We start from the raw sequence: 22,719 nt of genomic DNA, 5'->3' as shown, positions 1-22,719 counted from the left end.
ATCAGCAACAGCAGTGTCGAATTGTACGGAATCAACCAGGGGGAGAGCCTGAGAGAGAATCTAAGACTCTAATTCAGGACAATCCACCTAATCACAAATAACAAGGGCAAACATCATCTTTTTCAAGCCTCACTACACCCCTGTACTCATTTTTCCCCCTAAAATCATTTTCACAGGGTCATATCAGCTGTGTGGATTTATAGACTGTCCTGTGATAAAGATAAAATTGGATCCTTACCATGGTTGCTAAGTTAAGTGGCTACTGTTGCTCTTTCTTTCTTCTAAGCCCTTTGCTGCTTCTAATACTCACCTGATGTGCTTGGGAACAATCTAAACGCAGCTATTTTTGTAAGATCTGTGCATTTATATATTTCTCTGGTGTGTGAGATTTGTGGAAGGGGGTGTTGGAGGAGAGAAGTAAATTCACTGATGAGTCACTTAAGCTTATCAGTAGCACTCAGTAGGACTGAACTTTAATCTACTAAAGAGAGTTCTTTCCAGACATTTCTTTTCAAAAAGGAATTTTGTGTGTGCTACAGATGCGAAATCCAAAAATCCTAAGTAAACCAAGAAAGTGTCAAAACAAGAAAATGGGAGGTAATTACTCCATTTTATTGACTCTAATTCAAAAAAATCCAGATTAAAGTATTCAAGCAGACTCTGAAATATACAACTGTCATTATGAAAACATTTCAGAGCAAAATGTGCTGCAATACGCTACTACGATTAAAAGCCACGTAATCTAGGGAACATCAGTAACAAAAAGAAAATGAACTAGGAAAATAGCTTTTTACTTCTCCAAAAAGAAAAGGCTGCAATTTTGTCATAGTTACACTGGGGTAGGTGCAACTTTCATCTTTACCTAGTATTAAAATATATTTTCATCCATAGGTGTTTAATTATATCAAATAAATCACACATGGTTTAATAACAAGAATAAACTATTATTTTATACTATTACATGTATTTTAAATCTGGACGAATCATAACACATAATGAGGGTAACCATTCAGCACATTCGCTTTAAACAGATTCCCGTACAGCTTTTCTTATACTTTTGTTTTTTAAAATGTACACATATTACTGGACACAAATGAGAGAAAAAGGAACAGCAATGAAATACACCATATGTTCTCACTGTAGCTGAGCCCTGGTCTTTGTTCCAATATTGTAGAGTCAGTGGAAGAAAAGCTAAGTATCCACCCATTAAAACACATTTTTACATTATTGCTGCCGAAAGTTATACTTCTGATAGATTTAGTCATCTTGATGCTCTCTGCCTGCATTTGCTTATTTAATACAGACCTCTTTCGATTCTAGGAGCCTGCAGTACAATCACCCCGGAAAACAGGTCGGTGGCAGGGCAATCTGATAGAACAACGTAAAGGGTAGGCACTGAAGAAGAATGCAAAGTTATTTTCTCAGTGAAAATTCTTTAGTAATTCTGCATCAATGACATTTTTTTGTTTGTTTTTACCAGCTACGCACCTATCCATGTATCATCCACCTTGTCTTCAATTAGCAGCGTTTTATTCAATCTTAAAATCTCCCAGAGCAGTTTTAAAGGTCTAACTCAAACCAAAAACACTAACCACGCCCTTTCACCCAGAGTCAAGCCACCTTTTGCTCCCCCCCCGCCAAAGTCCAAGAATGTACATCCTTCACCTAAAAGGGTTTGCAACAGTTCTTTAACCCGAGTTACAGACCCGTTTTAGTTGTATCTTGATATAATTCCTACTGGAAGACGCTTTCTCCCGGACAGTGTGCGAACGCCCGGAAGAGGCACCCACGCTTACCTCCCACACACACCTGCAACCCCGGGCGGGATGCTGGAGCTGATGCTCCGAGGGCTGCGCTCCGCTCCGCTCCGGCTCCTGCTCTCGCCTCTCCCGGCAAACTAGTCCAGGCTGCGCCTTCAGCGGCTGGTGACCCACGCTCCGCCTCCCGCTCCTCTAGTTGGCAAATTCAGCAGCTGTTGCTCCTCCTCCTGCTGTTCCGGCTGCTGCCCGGGCTAGAGGCGGCGGGAAGTGGCTGCCCTGGTACCTTCCCGCTCCCTGCACTCATGCAGCTGTTCTACCGCCTCCTTTCCCCCTAGGGAGTCCTCTGCCCTCACACCCGGGGCTGCCTACTGGTATGCCCGGGCTCAACCTGTCCCTCCCCGTCCCGCAGGTCTGGTCGTCCGGTGTGTCTGGGGCTTGGCCGCTTTCGGGGAAGCTGCTCCTCTGGCCAGGGTGCATCCCCCTCCCTTACACCGCACCCTCCTTCCACCCCAGCGATTCTCCCCGATGCTTCCCCTCCGTCCGCGAGGCGCCCACTGCTCAGTCACCCTGCACTCGCCACTTCGAGCTCCCCCCAAGTTCCCCTCCTGCCTCAGCTCTGCTAGCCCGCCCCCACAATGGGTGAGCTGCCTGCGGGGCCGACCCTGCACCCTGATTGGCGCAGGTGAGAACTGACCCCTCCCTTCCTCTTCTTTCCTAGCTCCCTCTCTCTTGTTCTCACCTCCTCCCGCAAAGGCAGCGAGCTCTCCTACTATTGGCTAGGAGTTTCCCCACCCATCGCCTTAGGCTCCACCGCACAGCGTGCTGGGAATTGTAGTCTAATACGTGCAGCAATTGCCGACCACAATAACGAGCAGGACTACGAGTCCCCATAGGCCCCTGCGTGACTCCACTGGGCAGGATTCCGGACAACGCCTGGTTCCTCTCGGGTCCTTCCGGCGTCGCCGGAGTGAATTGATCCGGGAGTTGAAGAGGGCTCCAAAGGTGGGAAGTGAAGTCAGTGCTTCAGTTCCCGGTAAGGTGTGGCTGTTCTCTCCCAGTCCCCGTAGTGCCGCGCGGAGCAAAAGAGGTCTGGGGTTATACAGGGGCCGTGGCTGAGACACTCGGGCTTGGCGCTGGCAGGCAGAGCTGACGGAGCTGGGAACTGGGCCCTCTGGGCGTCAGCTAGGTTACCCTACGCGAGTGGCGTAAAGCGCGTTTGTAAATGCCGCCTGCCCTGTTCGGGCCTGAACGCCTCCAGGAAGTCTCTTCTAGGTGGGGGCGGGAGGGAAGGGCGAGGTTGGCCTCCGGTGCCCCTGGAGAAGGGAGAGAGCGGATGTGCTTGGGGTGGGGTCTTCTGAAGGTGTGGTTTGGGGCGGGGAGAAGGGGCTGCTGTTTCCCCTCGCTTTAGAAAGTAGGATAGGGAAAGAGTTGGGGAAGGAAAGGGCGCTGGTGTTCTTGCTCCTGGAGTGACTCAGGTTATGCCCTTTGAGGGAAGAGGAGAGCTATGGAAGGAAGAGTCATGTTGACGGAGATCTACGGACTTAGTTCCAGTTTCATGATGTGGCCCTTCTAAGGAGGTAATTTTGCCCAAGGCAGAAAGCCGTAACCCTCTTAAATATAATTCTTAAAATGTGTTTACACATTCACTTTGGGATGCTGTTGAGGAAACTGACGAGAGAAACGACATGCCCAAGGTCACACACCGAGAGCCCTATCTGAGTCTAGTCCAGTTGTAGTCCAGCTTTCTGAGTAAGAACTGCCAAACCAGAATGGAAGTAGGGAGGTTGGTTGTGCTTTTTTTGAAGAGGGTGTAGGAAGTTGCAAAATAATGCATTTTATGTATTTCTAAGCAGCCATTAGTGTGGTGATGAGTTTTCTTAAGCTCGAAAGAAATTCCTCAATAAAGGAAGGACTCACTCTGACCATTTGGAAAAACAAGAATCAGTTTCGGTTTAGGTATTTTTTCCTTTTATTATGTGTGTATTAAGTGATGGACTGTACTACCATTTTAAATGGCAGATAACGAGATAGAATGTAAGTTAAACAGTATATCCCATCCTTCCCCTTCCTACCTTAAGAGTGGTTTTACTCTTAATTTGTGAAAGTGACACAGTGGGATTGGAATTCTTTCACAAACTTATTTTACACTTTTTTTCAAATAATGCAGCATCAAGAGTGTTAGTGTGCTCATTACTAAAAAAGAAGATACATTGCATTTCTTGGAGGTAACATCACGTTTTTGCTTATTTTTATTTACTTTTTCCCTCATTTTCTTCACTCTGGGTGTGTGTGTGTAAATAATATCAGGCTTTTACATTTTTTTCTTAGCATCATATATTACTTTTGACTCATTTTATGTTAGTGGAAAAGGATATTTGTATTGAGCAGAAAGCACTGTGCTTGTTCAGTCTTTAACTTATGACCAATTACAGTTCATGAATCTTACTAGATAGTTCTTTAATAGAATTATAGAGTATGTTCATTTGCATCAGGATTTTTTTGTGATGAGTTTATAAACAATATGAGGCTTCTACTGCTAGCAGATAATCAATTATGTCTTACTATTGTATAAGTTCACCATTGAAATATACTGCATTTTGAATGTACTCTGCAGTTGTTAATATTGCCGACTTTTGAATGCAGAAACACGTTCTAGGAGCAGAGGTATTTTGTTCCCATAAGATTGAAGTTAAGATGGTCTAGAAATTAATATGATCTTTAAAATAGAAGCGAGGTATGATGCTCTAGAATGAAGTGAAGTCAGGAATAATGTACCACCATGAGTAATGCAGTACACAAGGAAGAAAAACCAACTAAACAACTGGAAAATTATTTGGGTATAACTGGCTCTGTGCGTTTTTAGAAGGTTATAATAGTTTAAGTAGGCCATGAACTAAACATGAGTCAGTGATAGTGAAGCAAGCATGTTAATGTATTTTCTAGAGGTCAGTGTGGGCATTTGTATTTTGTTGGGGGGAGTGTGAAGTGAGCTCTGACTTCTGGCATGCGGCTATAATGACTGTGGAATGAACTTTTGAACTAAAACGAAAATTTGGAAATAAGTAAAAATAATATGCACTTGTTCAGTGTGTGTGAGTGTTTGTCTTTAAGTTCTACCATTAGCTTTCCTTCATCTCTGAGGTCCAATATAGTTTTTTACCTCACATTTGTTTTATTGGTGGAATAATGTTTCTATTTATTATCTTTCAGTCACATGCTGGAGTACTGTGGTCATTTTGGATCTCTGCACATTGAATAATTTAGGGTTCACAGAGTTATGTGTACACTTGTGTTTTTATAGTAGTGTGCAGGTTCACCAATGTCCACATTTGATCTCATTTTAGGTTTGCAGGATCCTTGTGTCAGCTTGTGGTTACAGGACTTAATACTGTTCCCCATATACATATGTCTCATTAAGCATATAAAGGTCATAAGAATGGACCTGTGTATTATTGTATTTCCAGTAGGTAAAATAATTGAGTACCGGCAAAAAAAATGAAGAGGTTCAGGTTAGTCAAGTGCAAAGTCATGCAGCTTGTAGCAGGTGGGAACAAGGCACAGTACAGGTCCTCTGACTGCAGATTTTTAATACTGACAGACCCGGTTCCCTTAGATTATTTTACATGAGAAAAAGATTTAAAATGACTTAAATATTCAAATACTATAACCTTACTCTGTTTAATGCTGACAGTTTATCTTTTGTCTCCTGTTAAGCTCTCCATTCTCATTCCCAGCCTTTCTCATTACTGCATACATAAGCTCCTTTTTGATGTGGAAGGCCTTTGTACATGTTCCAACCCCTGCCTGGACCGCTTCCTCTCCCCTTCCCAAATCTGGTCAACCCCTAGTTAATTTTTAAGTCTGAGGTAAATGTCATTACTCAGGGAAACCTTTCTTGACCTTCTTTGACCCCTCCTTCCTAAAACTAAAATAAGTTCCCACTCTCTGTTCACCATACTCTGTACTTCCTTGTAGCATCATCACAATAGGAACTTAATTATTTCTGTATTTATTGATCAGTGTCTTCCACTCTAGCCAGTAAGCTATCTGGGCAGGCTCTCTGATTTGTCATGTGTTCTTCCTCACTGCTTATAAGTCTGGCACTAAGTGAATGCTCAGTAAATACTTGTGGAATGAATGAATAAATGATTGTATAAATGAGTGCATTCATGAATAGTGAATCCAGCATTTTGCTTGGGACAAAAATACAGAAATGAGTAAAACACGCTTCCTGTTCCTAGATTTAAAAAGTTATTGATAGAAGTTTAACATAAATTGTAGAAAAATGTTTATTCTTCATTGGCGGTCTCTAAAATCAGGATAGTTTACAATGGAGAAATGACAAGTCATCTTCTGTTATAGCAAACTTTCTGTGTTCACATTTTGGAGACTGTATCACTGTCCTGCCTTTTGCAAGCAACATTTCATTTATAAAAAAATACAGGCATGGAAGAAACTAACGTTTAATGGATTCTATTCTTCCGTAATGTTACCTTATTTTGTTTTCAATGAAATCCATGCTTCTTTCCTTTTTTCTTTGTTATTTCATTTTAATTTTTAACCATGGTGTCTTTGGATCTGTCATTAATATTATCTGCTTTAGACAAAGTGACTATAAAATTGAGTGGTGCTTGTTTCAAAGGAGCTTATGTTTTGGGCTTCTTCACAATTTTTATATTACAGTTGGTCTTGAGGTAATGTCTTATTTGCCTTAAACCTAGATCCTTGTAAGAGTAAAAAGATCATTATTTTTAAAACATGCAAGCTGAATTTCAGGGATAAATTGTGTTAGGTTTTGGTCCTGAAAATAAGTTATCTAATCTTTTGCAATACTATAGTAATATTATATAATAAATTCAACAGCTCTGAGTTTCTGTATCCTTAAATGTTTTTGTTATCAATTTACTCTCCCACAAGATATTGTCAAAAGTGATTGCTGATATTTGGCTTCAGATTTTAATAATGTTCCCAGTTTTTATTATTGAACATTTAAGCCTTTGATAAGTCCTAAACTTAGGTTTTTAAAAGTCAAGTCATATGTTATTTCAATCTTGGATAAAAAAGTTTATTTACCTAGCATAACTAGTATGTGGAGGATAAAACTGCAGTACTGCTTCTTAATGTTTTTAGATTATTAAGGTCATTATGATAGGTAATATTACTAAAAATTTTTAGCAAATTCTATGATGTTTTTATTCATAATATAAAGTGTCAAAGTGGCTTAGAAGTTAAATACTGTGCTTGTGCACATTATTGCATGTGAAATGTTATAGGACATTGCAGTCTTAAAGACCTATGTTTTAGAAATACACACACAGTGTAAGCACTTTATTGCAGCAATTATAAATAGTTTATTTGCAGAAATGGAAACAATGTTATTTATTGGTCCATTTTTGTATGAAGATGAAAAATTCAGTTTGCTCATTTGAGCTATAAAATTAATTGTGTCTTGGATGTAATGTAATTATTTGTAATTATTTTATTTTTCAAGTTCACCCTTACATTTTTGGTATATGTAATCTTTTTTTTTAACCATCATAAAGTTAATTGAATCTACTCAGTCCCAGTTTCACTCTTCTATGGTTGCCAAAATCAAGTGTTGTCATTTTAAAAAGAGAAAGCAAGAGGGATTTTATCAGCAAGTTTATGAATTATTGGGGAACAGCAGTGGAATATATTAAATGGTAGTCACTACTGTTTACTGAAGCCAGTCTCTTGGAGATAAGTTTACCAGAAATAGTGTGAATCACATAATACTGATCCTTTGGTTCATTCATTTATCAAATATTTATTGTGTGTATATATATATATGTATGTGTGTGTGAAATTGTCTTAAATCTTCTTTTGAATGAATTGGGATATGCTGGCCAACGCTTATTGAATAGTAACTAAGTGCCAGGCGTCATGCTAATAAGCATTTGACATTTTTACATGCTCTCCTAAAATCTTTGCAACAATCCTGTGAGGTAGAGGCACCATTACCCTCAAATGAAATGAGGAATCTGAAGTATAAAGAGGTTAAGCAACTTGCCCAAGGTCACATAGCCAGTAATTGTTTGGAATTAAGATTTGATTCCAGAGACCATATTTTTAATCATTGCAGTAAAAATTATGTTGGTGTTCAATTCCACTGGCAGGCAAAAATTACCTATATTCAAACTTGCTCTAAAAGATCCCTTAGAAACTTAACCACATTGAAGACTTCAACACAGCCAGTTTTTCCTCTAGCATAGGAATAGAATTGCTTTTTCCTTTGAGTGCTAGGTGAGGTGTTTGACTTGTTATCCAGAGAACTGTGCTGGAAAAGAAATATATGTATTGTAATACAGGAATCACATTGTGGCAGACTACTCACTGTGACAGGCACTGTGGGTTTAAGTCTGGTGAGGTAATAATAACAGATCCAGGTCTCTTACCTCCTTCATTCTGGGCTTAAGTGCATGAAATGGAATTAGCACCTACGTATTTCATAGTTATTTTTCTTTTGGTTTTGAAAAAAACACACTCTAATCATGTCTGTTAAACTTATATAGGGTAAGTATATGTATAACGTGATGCAGGTAAGCTCCTGGAGTTTTACAGAGTGGCAGCTTGCTTGACATGTTGTATTTCTTCATTGTCTCTCTTCCAAGACTGCACACCCTCCAGGGCTTGGACTGTATCCGACATTTTTTACCCGCCACATCTCCAACTAAAGCTTTTGCTGACTTAGACTAACCATGCAGTGTCATAGTAGGTACTAGGAAATAGAGAAAGGAATAAAACTTTTTAAGGGATTTTTAATTTAATGAGTAGAAGAGGAAGGGGATGGAAAGACTATTACTTGGGCATTTAGTCTTTCTGGGTTTTTTCCTAGATTTTTTTTTTTTTTCTTTTTACCGTTTGGTCCTCTTCACTCTCTTTCTCATATGTTAGGTACTTTCACATGCATCAGTTCATTTGACAATTTTGGGTCAGGGCTGATAGGAAGGGGAGAAAAAAAACATGCCTTCCTGCCTTATTCAACCATCCTGTCTTCAGGATGAACTGGAACTCCATGGAGTTAGGGAAAGGCAAAACTCTAAGATGCTGCCCCTCTGCTACCTTCTTAGACTTATATAAAGTTGCTGTAACAAAAGTGAGCTGGGAATGGTAAGTGAGGCCAGCCTAGCCTCTGGACTGCATCTGCTTCCTATACCAGTTGAGAGTATATCAAGGCTTTCTTAGTTTCATTCCAAAGGGTTTTGGATAATTCAGTGGTCTCTTACTCAGAAGTACACATGTTTGGGGATGCCTTTACCTGTAATAAAATTGGCATTTTGGCAGTATTGTCAAACTCGAAATTTCTGAGGTCCTATCTTAATTTTGGTATGCTTTCTTAAAAAATGAATTACAGTTTTGTAAGTTAAGATTACAGGAGGAATTGTATATACTGAATAAACAGATACATTTTGTATCCCTCATTCCTTCTTGTGACTAAATAGTATTTGTATTGGAGACCAGTTCAGAGCCAAAGGTGAAATTAAAAAGCAAGATGGTAGAAACTTGCCCTTATTAGCACCTAGTATTAGATAAATGAGCCTGAGGCAGTTTGTTAACTGTGGCTAATAATTTTATCAACATTTGAGTGCCTAGTGGCAGTGTTTTGGTACAAACAAATTCTGTAAGATAAGGTAAAGAAAATAACACATTGCACACTGTGGAGAACCATTCAATTATAGATATCTAAGATTACAAGTGATAAAGAGCAGGTGGACCTGACCCATGTGGTACAGTCTCCTTAAATCGTACTTTTAAATATAGAGAATATGGGAGCAGTATGAAGGCTTAAGTTTAGTTGAATTTCTAAGGAATTTTAAAGGAAAGCCTTAGCATTATAATAGAGAAATTAAAATGAGATCACAAATACTAATAAAAAGGAAAATAAATGTACCTCAAATTAAACTTAGTTACTATTCAGTTAGGTATTACTTGATATATGAGCCACTAGATTAAGAACTTTGTGGGCAAAAGATAAATATAATCAAGGAAACAAATTTATGTCCTGGCCTTCAACAAAAGTTTTCATTTAAATTTTGTTCAGACCAGAACAAAACTTTTTTTTTTTTAACTTTTTCTGACTTATTTTTTGTTGTTGTTACTTTATTTTTTTTAATTTTGGTATCATTAATCTACAATTACATGAAAGACATTATGTTTACTAGGCTTCCCCCTTCACCAAGTCCCCCCCACATCCCCGTTCACAGTCACTGTCCATCAACATAGTAAGATGCTGTAAAATCACTACTTGTCTTCTCTGTGTTGCACAGCCCTCCCCGTGCCCCCCACACTATACATGCTAATCATAATGCCCCCTTTCTTTTTCCCCGCCCTTATCCCTCCCCACCCTTCCTCCCCAGTCCCTTTCCCTTTGGTAACTGTTAGTCCCTTCTTGGGTTCTTTGATTCTGCTGCTAGAACAAAACATTTTTTGTTTAAAATAAAAACTTAAGCATTGGAATAGGAAAAAAAGTTAAGGATTGTTACAACTAGAGAGATATGTATTGTTTTCTCCAAACCAATTTTGCAGAAATATCTTAGAAGCCAACTGTTGTTATTTTCACTGTTGTTTCCATTTCTCATAAGCTAATTCAGAGGTAGGAGCCCTTTGATTTTATTATCAACTTTTGATTTTCCTGTGTAAGTCATCTCCTTTTATGAATTATCTTAATAAAGTCTTTTATTGCATCTGGATTTCACTCTGCTGCCCAGTCTGCTTCTAGGCCATACTTACTTTATTGAATTGATCTATGTGCATTAGGAGAATAAAAAGGAATTTTAACATAGGGTTGGCAAATAGTTTAAAAATGCATTTGATGACCAAATTCTTTCATGTATTCCAAAGCCATGTAATTTACTTTGGGTGATAGATGTTTTATGGTGGCCCAAGTAATTTATTAAGATCTCCATTTTGGCAGATGGGGAAGGAAAGGTTTTAAAAATATACTACATAAGTGGCCTTTATGACATTGTATCAGTATTAGGCTGTCTGTGTGTGCCATGCACGAGCAGGCTAAGAGGAGGCAAACGAGGAGCCTTTGGTGCAAAATTTGAGGAGGCCCTTATTCTGTGTCACACAAATCCTACATTTTGTGCTCTGAGCATCTGGTGTGCCTCACCCTAGTTCGGTCCTGTTGCCATGTCAGGTTCATAGAATGTTGGATAAAATATATCAATTACTAACAGTATGAATTGATTGTTTATTGTATATTAGCCACTGTGTTTAGTGCTGTATATGTATTTACTACTCTTAACACTGTGTGGTGTGTACTTCATGAATATTTCCACTAATTTTTCACTGAGCTTAGAGAGACTAAATTTAAATGATATCACCTAGCTGAGCAAAAATTCAAACTCGGATCTTTGTTTCAAATCTGTCCTTTTCTGCTTCTCTACACTGTCCATCTGTGTGTAGAAAACTTAATTACTTCTTGTCCGTTTTATAGATTTCTGAACTAAAAAAAAGTACTCCCCCAGATGTGCAGGTGCATACACTGACATGATGTAGTTAACGTTTAAAGTGAGTCAGAGGTCTTAGCAGCACCAAACTGAAGATACACAAATTTTTGCTGCTGAGTACCCAAGAGCCACCTTGAGTCACAGCCACATTCCTACTGAGTCAGTCTCCCCGAAACATGCTACATGGATCCTGGGGGGTCTTGGCTGTAAGCTGATTGACCCATGGATGACACCAAGAACAGGGCAGGTTAGTCTAGAAGTAATTGAGTTCAGCAGACTAACATGTCCTGTACAATAGCTGTAATAGCTCACTAGCATATTTGTTTAAAAGTCTGTCTCCACTCTCTTTCTTAATATGAGTTTCTGTGGAATTATTTCTAAATTGTGAAATTTAGAGATTGGACTAGATAATACATAATGGCTGTTTTTGCTTTAAAATCATAGGGTTTTAACATTTAAGTTTTTTAAATGCCTGAGCATGTGACATGAGTAAGGGTAAATTTGCTGATGAGATTGAGGTCTGGAGTTATCTGGATTATGGAAGAATCTAGGTCCATGTATCTTTTGCCAGCCCTTACCTGTAACTATTGGGACTGTTGACCTTTGTTCTTCACAATGCTTTGTTTACAGTGCACATATACTGATTATCCTAGAGTAGTGGTTTTCAAGGGAGGAGAGATGTATTCAAAAGCTCCTGTGAGAGGGAAGGGCTGGTAAACTGTAGTAACTTAGTACATTTATTGAACGGATGGACAGTTTTGTTTGTTTTATCCCCTATATTTGGGTTTGATAAAATATTTTATTTGAAAAACAAACAAAACAGAGTTCTGCTGTTTTAAAGAGGTTTAAATCACTTACCTTCCTCTTATTTATCTGGCTTGCAAGTATCCTTGATTCTCCTGGCTAGATGATTGTGTGGGAGACCTGACTTCTAGAAAGAGCTCTGATGTTATCATCTAGTTTAAGATGTACTTAATCATAATAGCTAATAATTGCTTTGTGCCATGCACTATTCTAAATACTTTATCTGTAATAACTTGTTTAACCTTCACATCAACCTTAAGCAATAGATCCTGTCACTCCCATTTTGTAGATGAGAAAACTGTAGCATAGAGAAACTAGATTACTTGTCCCCCAGGTCACACAACTAGTAGTGCTAGGTCCAGGGTTGAATCCAAGCAATTCTGGTTTTAAAATCACTGTGCTTGTTAACTCACCTCTCTAACGGCAGTGCTATTAATGTTGGCTGAAGTATAATTGAAATAGTTTTCTTCCTGTTTTTCTTTAGGTAACATTGTACATTTTGAAGGCTTTCTTAGACACCCCTCATTTAACCCTCTACAGAAAAATTAATTTTAAATGATTTAATTATCAGGGTGTGTTTAGAACCAAGTCTACTTACTGGTTAAGGAACACCTATCTGAAAGGTACAAGGAGACTAACAAAGAATGATAAAGTGAATGGAATTAAGTCTAGAGCTTTTTACATTTAGATATGTTTTCCTCCCTGGGTCATTGTGCATTAATTTGCCATTGTCTGTTTACAAAACAGTTTTAACTCAGTTTTCACATGATGTTTTAATTAAAACCTTTATTAGTCCTTACTGAATAGCTCACCAAGTACTTGTTTGGTCAGCCATGTTTACAGAGCTACATGTTTACAGAGTGTTGTATCTTTTTAATCTTGTTTTTTAAAGAAACCATAGTTGGAGTCCTTCAAGCAAACATTACTTGTTTTCAAAGAAATTTTAACTCAATTTTCAGGTGATTTCTTAAAACCTCTGTTACTTTTTAATTAATAGCTTAACAAATGCTTGTTTGGTCAATCATGTGTACAGAGATATTGAATATTGAATCTTTTTTATCTTGTTTTTTAAAAAAGCATAACTGGAGTCCTTCAACCAGGTAGTGGTATCAGATACCTAGATATTGTGTTGTAGCATAGAGGGTGCCTTTAGAAATTTGATGGAGTTGGTGAGACCTACTCATTTGATTGTGTAGGTAAAATGGTAATTCACTGTGAAATGTGTACATTCTTTGAATAGTTATTTAAAAGTACAAAAATGCAGTAACTTAGTAAATTATAGTCACTTAATATGGAGGCCTTATGGTTTTATTTAGAAATTACCTCATTTCTAACTACATTTCTTAAAGTGTACAGCTCAGTTTTTGTCTATCTTAAAGAGAAACTAAAGCATAGAGAGGTGAAGTGGCTTCTCAGAGACAAGATGGTTTATAATGACAGTACCAGTATTTGAGCCCTTTTATCAAACTTCAATTCTTAATGCTTTTTTCCCATATGTCTCTGCATAGATTAACCATTTGATATTTTGAAGATGCGTAGAAAAAATTTTGATATATATAAACATACAGCTGCAGGGTGTCATATGTTATGCTTAGTATTGAGGAGATTGTTTCTAGATGTCCCTAAATGCAAATTTTAATAAATGCTAAACTCAAAAGTAGTTCATGTTCATGGTGGTTGAGGTTTTACATTACATTCCTTATTAAAAAAGAAAAGTGTAGAATGGAAGACACTGAATTACAGAAAATGAGAAAGATGTAGATACATTTTGAAGGCTTCAAGCTCATTTTGTCTTAAGTAGGATTTCCTGCTGACCTATCCTCTGCCTCCCTTTTGTCTTTTGTTTGGAAGTGGCTGCAACATTTGACATGGGAAAAGTAAAAGGTAGATTGTGATGTCAAACGTCCACCTTTCTAGGTCTGTGAAATGGTCAGACTGAGCTACACAGCCTTGGAATAAATTCAGTTTCTCTAGGAACCTGATGGATATGATTCGTGATCGGGTACTAGAGAAAGCAAGGGGCTGCCAGTTATTTGAAACCCTGTATCAACCAACTTTCATGAGGACCTCCTTAATATAATTTGTTTTTATGGTCTCATGAGGTCATTTTCATTTTTAAACTTCCCATGAGATTACTTTTGAGCCTATAGTAGGTACCAGGAATAAAATTTTATTATCACTGAATTTTAGAAAATTATAGCTTTGAAGATGATACAGTTTTACCCCTTTTCTGTTTCTGGTGGGGAAACAGGACCAGTGATAAGGTGAAACTTCCACAAAGTCAGGACCAAAACTGTTGTGTCAGTTGCTGAGTCAAACTTAACCGTACCTGTGTCCCTGAGACTGGCCTTGGCAGCTAGTTTTTCAGACTTTCTAGCTACCGTACTGCCCATACCAATGGTTTTCAGCCTGTCCTGCTACTACAAATCATCTGGATTGCCTGCTAAAATTACAGCTTCCTGGCCTCTTTCTTGAAGATTCTGATTGAGTCAATTTGGGAATATGTGTTTGTCTTAGGCGCTGAAGCAGTTGAGGTGGCTTAGGTATCTGACATTTGGGAACTGCAGCGCTCTGCACACATTTTCGTAGACAAAGTTTTGATTTCTGCCAAAAGCTAGGTAAGTTTGGATCTAGCTTATGTGTAAAGCAACATTAACCCATGTTGGAAATTCTTGTGCTTTGAGAATTCTGTGAACTATTAAGTTACACATCAGTTGTGTCCCTGGGCTCTAAAAGAAATCCTAGCAGCTCCAGTAAAAATGAGACATTAGAATTTAACTGACAGTTGTGTTTTTCTATTGTTTTACTTGATTTTTATGTAAATTTATGTTGGAATTCTGATTTTATTTGCAATCATCTGATACTTATGTTCTCTAAGTTTACTATACAATAGGAAGAGCTTGGGATTGAGAAAAGTAAAAACTGGCAAATGTGAATGGTAAATTAGACTTTGTTAATAGAATTAGGTTTCTCTGTTTCTGTTTTGCTAGGCTTAATATTTGAAAAGTATTAGCAAGACTGATTGAAGTTAAAAATTGTCCATCTCTTACCTCATTAATTTTTCATTCAACAAACATATTAAGCATCTACTATGTACCTGCTATGCTAACTCTATTGTCTCTATTGGGGAAAAGAAATACAAATGGTAGTATAACCCATGGTTTCTGCTTACTGCTGGAATGAGTGCACCTCTTTTATCTAAATTCATGATAGCTTGGAGATAAATAAAACTTCCTCTTTATGGTGAGGGGGATAGGGAATTAAAAGAATTATAAGAATTTAGGACCAGGTGAGGGGGCTAAGTACTGGATTTGACTATAGAGAAAAACAAGACAAATAGACGTGCCTACAAATGTTTTAAGTGTAGAATTTACTTTACTTAGGAAGCTGCTGCTTCTCCCCAAGAATTGCATACAGTAATACCAAGAACTTAATGTTTGTTCCCTTCTATTCATGAGTGAATACCTTTGGCTCTAGAGTTATCACCTGTCGCAGATAGAGTGAAGTCAGGCTGTTTCCGGAAATGCTGACTCTGAGCCTACAGGACAGGCCCTGATGTAGTTCTTTAAGTGAATGGGACTCCTGTTGGTTTGATGGGCAGGGCATAAGCTCCCAAGACACCAAGACAGTTTAGTAGTGGAATGGCCAAGAACCTATTTTTGTTGCCACCACAGTCTAACCAAATAATCATCTTCAGCCCAGGAAGATATTTAAAACTGGTTCATCCTTTGTTAGAAATAAGCAGTGCCATTCTGAACATTAAAGAAAATGAAGGGAAAAGTTTAAATGATTCGGTTGCTTATATTCTATACTGGTGTCACCATGTCACAAAGGATGTTTTTGAAGAAAGATTTGTTTAACAGTATACCTTTTGTCTATGTTAATTAGTGTCTATAGTTCTGATTCTTTTAAAAATTCTGTGGCTGCTAACCCCTCAAGAAATAAAGTTTGCTTTGAAATGAAAACCTTTCCCCCAAAGCAACACATTGGAAATGGGAAACAAAGGAGTTCTTGCTGTGCTGCCTACCCACATGACATTTTTATTATTTATTATTAGCTAGAAGTTGTAACCATAGGCAAGTTACTTTTTGGACTGGGTTTCTACTGTAGTAGAGGGTGGGTAGGGGACTTTTTAAGTCTTTGGCGATTTGGGATTTGGAATCTTCATCTGGCTGGGCATGCATGATCAGTACCAACCCCAAAACCACTTTCCCTTCGTGGACTGAAACTTTGTTAGTGTGCCTGGCTACTTAGGGCCTGGCCACACCTGCACTGAAAGGAAGGAACCTTCTCAAGGAATCAGGACCTCAGCCCCTTGCTCAGCTTCACTGGCTATTGCTCCCAAGGTAGCGGCATCTTTGTTGGCTTGGAGTAGTTGCAGGTCGGTCATTGAACCATTTCAAATGAAGAAGCATGTAGAAGGAATGACAGCATATTTTAACTTGAACTAAAATTGGCAGAGCAATTTTGTGTTTAAAGAGCCTTATTGGACTTGTTGATTTTTAGCCTTATGTGAACACTAATGAAAGCATGAGTAGCCCCAATTGGTGAATGTGTGACCTGAAAAGTTCGGTTGTAAATTGGTTCTTTGGCACATTTCCCGTAGGACAGTATTAAAAGGTAGTTAAATGCTGTGTAAGCCAGCCACCTATTTATTTGGCCCATAATGTTGTCATGGCAAGAGTAGTTGATAGTACTATAAAGTTAGTTTTAGATGGGAGAAGTAAGTACACACACACATACACACATATATTTATATATACATACACATTTTTATATTTTATAAAAGCATATATATATCTTTGAATAATTATCATAAACATAAATTTCCTGACATGGTGTACAGTACTGCTTATAAATGCAACTTTAAAAATTCAGTGCTATTATTTGTTTACAAAAAGTAAAAATGAAGTATTTGTGCAGGAGTAGAGGGTTAGATAGGTAGATGTCAGCAGGAGTTCTGAAAGTGACTCCAGTCACCTTACTGATCCTTTTACCTCTGTCAGCCTATGTTATAACGCAGGAATGGGTACACGTTTTCAAAAGAGTAAGTAAAAGACAAAATGGTCCCATTGCACCTGCATTATAGTACTTCACCTCCTTTAATATTTTATGTCCTTTTTACTGAGATTGTTGAAAACTCAGATGACTCTCACCAGCTCATTATCTAGGTCCCTGCAGGTAGTTCCATTGCCCACTGTACATGTGACACTGCCCTTTGAGCATTACTCTTGACCTCTTCAAGAAATCAGATGAAATTTTCTTTTTAAGTTACTGTCCTCTCACAGGAGCATTTAAAACTTTTGACTGTCTTCTCTTTGAAACACCTGGTTTTTGTGATGCTGTTTCCCTCATTCCATTCTCCCATAAGAGTACAGCATCCTATATTCCTCCTTTGTGAGGTATTCACAACTGTTCATTTTCTGGCTTTCCTTCAATCATACAACCTCCATGAGGTGAGAAACTGCTCTGTAATTTGCACCAGACCTAATACTGTATAGATAATGAATAAATACCTACTAAATAAACAAGTGATTTTTTTTTCTGTCACCCAGTGAGACAGCTCCTCAAGTTCTGCTATTTCTTCCTTGCTTTATTCATTGATACCCTTGTGTTCTGTTACTATCTGTACTGTGCATCCAGTATCCATCATTTTCATTTTGACTATTATCACTGAATTTCAGTTCCTCTTCTTTGTCCCAAGTTGATATGAAAAAATATTCACAATTTATTTCTAAATTCTAGTCTGGTAAAGTACATTACCAAATGGCCTATTAAGTAGTTAAATAGGAATGGCAGGGCCACAATTGATATTTACTTACTTCTTGGAATTAAAGACATTGTGCTGACCGTTTAGGTCTGGTTGATCTTCTGCTTAGATATACTAGATCTCTAAAGTTACCCCTGCCTTCATCTTCTGTTCCTCCATTCTCTCCTTAATGCTATGACCAAAGCAATCTGCTTAAATCAATGGTCTGACCAGGTAATGGTTTTCTCTTATACTATAGAATAAAATTCAAGATTTGGCTTTTTTGTTTTGGTTCTGTGAAGTAAGTTGAGTAAGTGGATTTCAGCTCAGAAACAGGAAAAACTTCCCATGTTTAGAACTACCAGGAATGGGACTATGAGTTCCCCTTCACTTGTAAGGATTCGGAAGGAAATAAACAGTTCTCAAACAGGACAGTTTATTAGAGCTTTTTGGAGCTTATAAGTACTCTAGGTATTTGATTGTGTCTTTCAAACCACTCAGGTCTTCCACAATCTGGCTCAGATAATTTTTGATGATGAGGACCGTATCTTCTTCGTCTGCCACCTCATCTTGAATATAATAAGTGCTCAGTATAAATTTATGGTGCTTTCTTGGGTAGATGAGCTGAGGTTGTTTCTACTCCAGACTTAGTTTTCTGAGTATCAGCTCCGGATTCAGAGTACTAGGATCGAGTCTTGGGCCTCTGTGTGTGGGTTGGGGCAAGTTATCTCAGCCTACTTTTTCATCTGTAAAATTAGACAGTTACTGTAAAGTAGTTAGTGTGAGGACCAAATGCATATGAAAATGTTTTATAATCTGAAAATGCTTTACAAATGGTAGAAATTATTCAAAATTGATGGCTTTTTGTTTAATAAAACTATTAATATTTATTTAATATATAAGTATGCCACTGCAGTTGTTCTTTCACTTTATAATTAGTCTCATTTTTTAGCCTAGCAAAGGAAATACAGTTGGTTTCTCTTAAAAAACAACACAATTCCTCAACTCCTCAAGGGAAAATGTCTTTCTTATTAAATTGTTGATATATTTTAATTCCAAACTACCAGTGTCTGTGGGTTTCTCCATTTACCTTTTGTGTGAGATTTGGACAAAGGTTTAAAAAGTACCACTAGCAAAATTAAATAACATTTCTTCCCCACCCTAAAATAGACCATATTTGGTAGAATTTTTTGTTTTAAAATTTGTTTTAAGTCTTTGTTGCTTGCTATGTTTTTGTTATTTTTAGGTGACAAAGCCTGAACAATTAGCAAAAAATATTTTAATGAAAATGTTGAACACTTTAATTATTCATTCTTAATTATTTAATTTGATTTTTTATACACACTTATATATCGTACATTTCATAGTTATAATTTTATATTACATGTAAATGCTATATAATTAATATGTTTTGTTGATACTCTTCCCTACACTGTATATTGTGGAGATAATGTCATTGTTCATGGTACTTCATTGAGAGCTCTCTTTGAGTTCAAGATGAGTGGGTTTCTGAATCTCTGCTTTGTAAAGTAGTACCTAATGAGGGAGACTAACCGTAAGAAAGGGCAGTTCTTGAGTCTGGGGAAGAAAAGAGGTGTCTCACTGACCAGGGTTGCCTTTACAAGTAAGATACAGTAACAGATTAGCTTCTCAAAAGATAGGGACTCTACCTTGGAAAAGAAAATATTGGTATTTTTGGTTTCCCTTTAACATAGTAAATGTGTCTTCTTTCTTTCCCTTTTAACTAGGTCAGTGTATGTTTTATGCCCTATTTTATCACAAAAAAAGAGAAGAAATACTGCAGTGAATGAAGATTCCTCTGCATTTTAGCACTGCTTTTCTACTGTAGTTGGCCTTTGAATGAGGATGACAATGGAAGAGATGAAGAATGAAGCTGAGACCACTTCCATGGTTTCTATGCCCCTCTATGCAGTCATGTATCCTGTGTTTAATGAGGTGAGTAGGTAAACATATCCTCATATGATCTCTGCAGTTTCTTAATGAACTCCTTCTATGTGCCAGGGCTAGATAGACATAAAGTTGGCAGAGCCAGGGAGGAACCCAGATATATTTCTCTCCCTCTGGAGGTTTCACTCTAGAGGGAGAGATACACATTGAACAAAAGAAAGCAAGTCATTATATAAATGAAAAGTTATGGTAAGTGTTACAAAGTTTAAAAAATAATGTGTTAAATAAAATAGCAGGTGGGACCTATATTAGGGATCAGTAGAGGCCTAACTGAGATGAGACATATATGCTAAGATTTGAAAGAGAAAAACAAGGTTTAGACAGTTGAACAGTTGGGGATAAGCACATTTTAGATAGCCAGAAGAGCAGGCACAAAAATATCCTAATGAGTTTTAGTCAGAGGTGACAAAACATATTTTAATGATAAATGGAAAGTTGCCATTTAATATTTGGAGATGTAGTTGCATTTTTATTTGAGGTATTTTCTAGGACTTAATTATACCAGTACATTTTTGGTTTTTCTTTTAAATTAATGTTAATATGCCAAGGTGTACAGTGAATTCTAGAGCTGGAGGCTGGTTAGAGATCATTTTAATTTACTCATTCCCTTCCTTTTGATGGTCAGCTAAATTCCTGATATGTGAATTCATTTTCCTAAAATTGTGTAGGACTAAAATCTAGGACCTGCTTGTGTATTTAATCAGGGCTTTTGTTTGCTGGTGATCTAGTTATTCATAAAGCTGTCACCACCATTGACCTTATTGTTGCTATTGTAGCCTAGAAGTCCTCACCATTTCCAGTAACTTCTTATCTTTTTTGTAAAATACTTATTTTAGAGTAAGATTCTGGGTTTTAAAACCATTTCCCCCATATTATTAGGTTTACTAATAATGCAGTTGATGTAGTTTATGGCCATCAATCTTGGGGACAATAGAGAATGATTCACACTCTTCAACTTGAAAGCCATAGACTTAGTTGCCATTTCAGACATACACTTTGGAATTCCAAATACTATCTGTCACATAGTGTTAAGTTCAGTGGCCATAAAAAAGACTTAGAACACTCTTGGGTAAGGTAGACTCAAAAAGTTTTTGGCTTGGGTAAAAGTTTATTGCACTAACATAAAAAATTCTGGAGGTAAGGGGTCCAGAGTCTGTATTATGGCTCATTATTATCAGAATCTCAGGTTCCTGTCTTCTGTTTCATCATCCTTGTGCTTGCCTTCCTTCCATTATCGAAGTCACTTCATGTTGGATGGTGCTGAAGCTTCATCTGTCATGTACAAAGTTGCCTGGAAAGTGCAAAAAGTTTGGAATGGAGGGTGGGATTTTACTTTCCCCTGATTCAGTTTCCTTAGGTAACCTTTTTGAAAGCCCCATACAAGACTTCCATTTACATCTCATGGGCAAGAGCTTAAGTCTTGTGACCACATCTAGCTCCCATGGAGGTTGGGAAATTTAGAAGTTTTGTTACTAAAGAGGAAGCAGGTAGGAGGCAACTTTTGAAAATCCTGTCCGTTTTACCACTAGCATGGTAGCACTGGAGGTACCCTTTAGGGCTGGTTGTACCCACTTCTGGTAGCTATAGCCAGCACTTCAGCAATTAATTCCACCATTTTGTTCTAATACTTTACCCATTTATTGCAGTTACTGTTAGAAGTAAGTGCTTTAGTTTTGTTCAGTAAATAGTTACTAAATTCCAACCATTTGTTTGCTGAGTGCTTTGCTGGGGACTGGACACATGGTGAAAAAAAATGCGACATACCTCTTCTCAAAGCTTATAGGGAATGCAGATGTTTAAGCAAATAAATTATTTACTTAGCCTTGTGCCAGGTATGAAGAAAGCAGACAGTCACTGAAAGCTATTGAGTAACCCAATTAGTGCTTGAACTTCTCAGGTTCTTCAAGAACCATTATGACAATTCCACCCAGGGGTGCTCACTTCCCTTATGTCTGTATAGCTAACTGTAGGCTGTTGGGCCAAGTTGTTTAGGGGCATTTTCTATGTTTATCTGGTATTTTAAATCTTTATTTACAGGGAGGGCAGTTTACATTGCAAAGCTCTGTTTGATCCTCTAGTTAGTGAAGAGGAATGAGAAATACTTTTTTTCTAACAATTTGATCTTTTCTTCCATATGGAAAATTGATTTTATTTGAATTGTGGCTTTGGAAAACAGTTTTGTAGGATGTGAGATTCTTATAAAATGCACAATAGGATTGTGGGATTAATTGTGGGATTAATACTGATAAACTTTTTCCAGTTTATTCATGTGTAAGAAAAATTAACTTGAAAGGAAAAGAAGTGGCTGTGAATGGACTAGTAAATCCATTCCAGAAATAAAGGTGATTCTCTCCAGATAAAATCTGAAAACATGCATGGGTTAAGAGACCCAGAATTAGAATATGTTGCCAAATGATTCATAGTTGATTAAAGAACTAATTGTTAGAAGTGAAATTTGAAAATGAAATGGAGGTAGCCGACTGAGAAACACTATGTAATATTGTCAGGATCTAATTCTCTGAATTTACTGTTTACACAATAGTATTAGGCTTTTAAAAAAAATCTATTTGTCATGTATTTAAAAACATGTTCAGAAATAACTGGCTTATAGGAATAGTGGTGGTAGTGGATTTTCTTTCTGACAGATGAAATCTAGGGCTTGATTTTAAGAATGGGATTAAATAATTGTTCCTTCAAATATGAAGTATTTGGTTAAAAAGAATAAAGTACTAGCATTGTTCTCTGACATCCAGTGTATTCATGTAATATCTTAAATAAGCTACCTAATCAGTTAAACATTAATATTTAACTGTAAGTTCAAATATGAATTTTTATAAATCTATTCATGGGAAAATTAGAGTTTAGTTTGCCTCTGCTTTTTTGTGCCATGTAGATTGAAAGAAAAAATGGTTATCAAATTAATTTTACAGAAAATAACACCAGAGTAGGAATGAATGTTTTA

At 37.4% G+C, this 22,719-nt stretch overlaps 2 protein-coding genes across 5 annotated transcripts in view; one reads left to right on the top strand and one right to left on the bottom strand.

Moving 5' to 3' along the window:
* Positions 1-2,435, bottom strand: part of SERPINI1 (serpin family I member 1) — a 65,503-nt gene extending 63,068 nt beyond the window's left edge. Inside the window, exon 1 of the mRNA XM_057499817.1 lies at positions 1,810-2,435. The gene's annotated coding sequence lies outside the window, so the exon portion shown is untranslated. The remainder of the gene's footprint in view (positions 1-1,809) is intronic.
* A 204-nt stretch (positions 2,436-2,639) lies between these two features.
* The window catches only part of PDCD10 (programmed cell death 10), a 41,574-nt gene continuing 21,494 nt past the window's right edge, over positions 2,640-22,719 (top strand). Inside the window, exons 1-3 of one of the 4 annotated variants that reach the window (XM_036898341.2) lie at positions 2,699-2,793; positions 3,614-3,716; positions 19,538-19,745. In XM_036898341.2, the coding sequence (XP_036754236.1) occupies positions 19,650-19,745 (96 nt within the window). In that variant the 5' untranslated portion in view covers positions 2,699-2,793; positions 3,614-3,716; positions 19,538-19,649. Of the gene's footprint in view, positions 2,794-3,255; positions 3,338-3,613; positions 3,717-3,964; positions 3,986-19,537; positions 19,746-22,719 lie in introns of those variants that run through there. The other 3 variants (XM_036898343.2, XM_036898340.2, XM_036898342.2) reach the window with 3 other exon arrangements.

Source organism: Manis pentadactyla, chromosome 1, assembly GCF_030020395.1.
Source record: "Manis pentadactyla isolate mManPen7 chromosome 1, mManPen7.hap1, whole genome shotgun sequence".
NCBI classification, from domain to species: domain Eukaryota; kingdom Metazoa; phylum Chordata; class Mammalia; order Pholidota; family Manidae; genus Manis; species Manis pentadactyla.
This window is presented reverse-complemented; position numbering and strand designations above follow the sequence as displayed.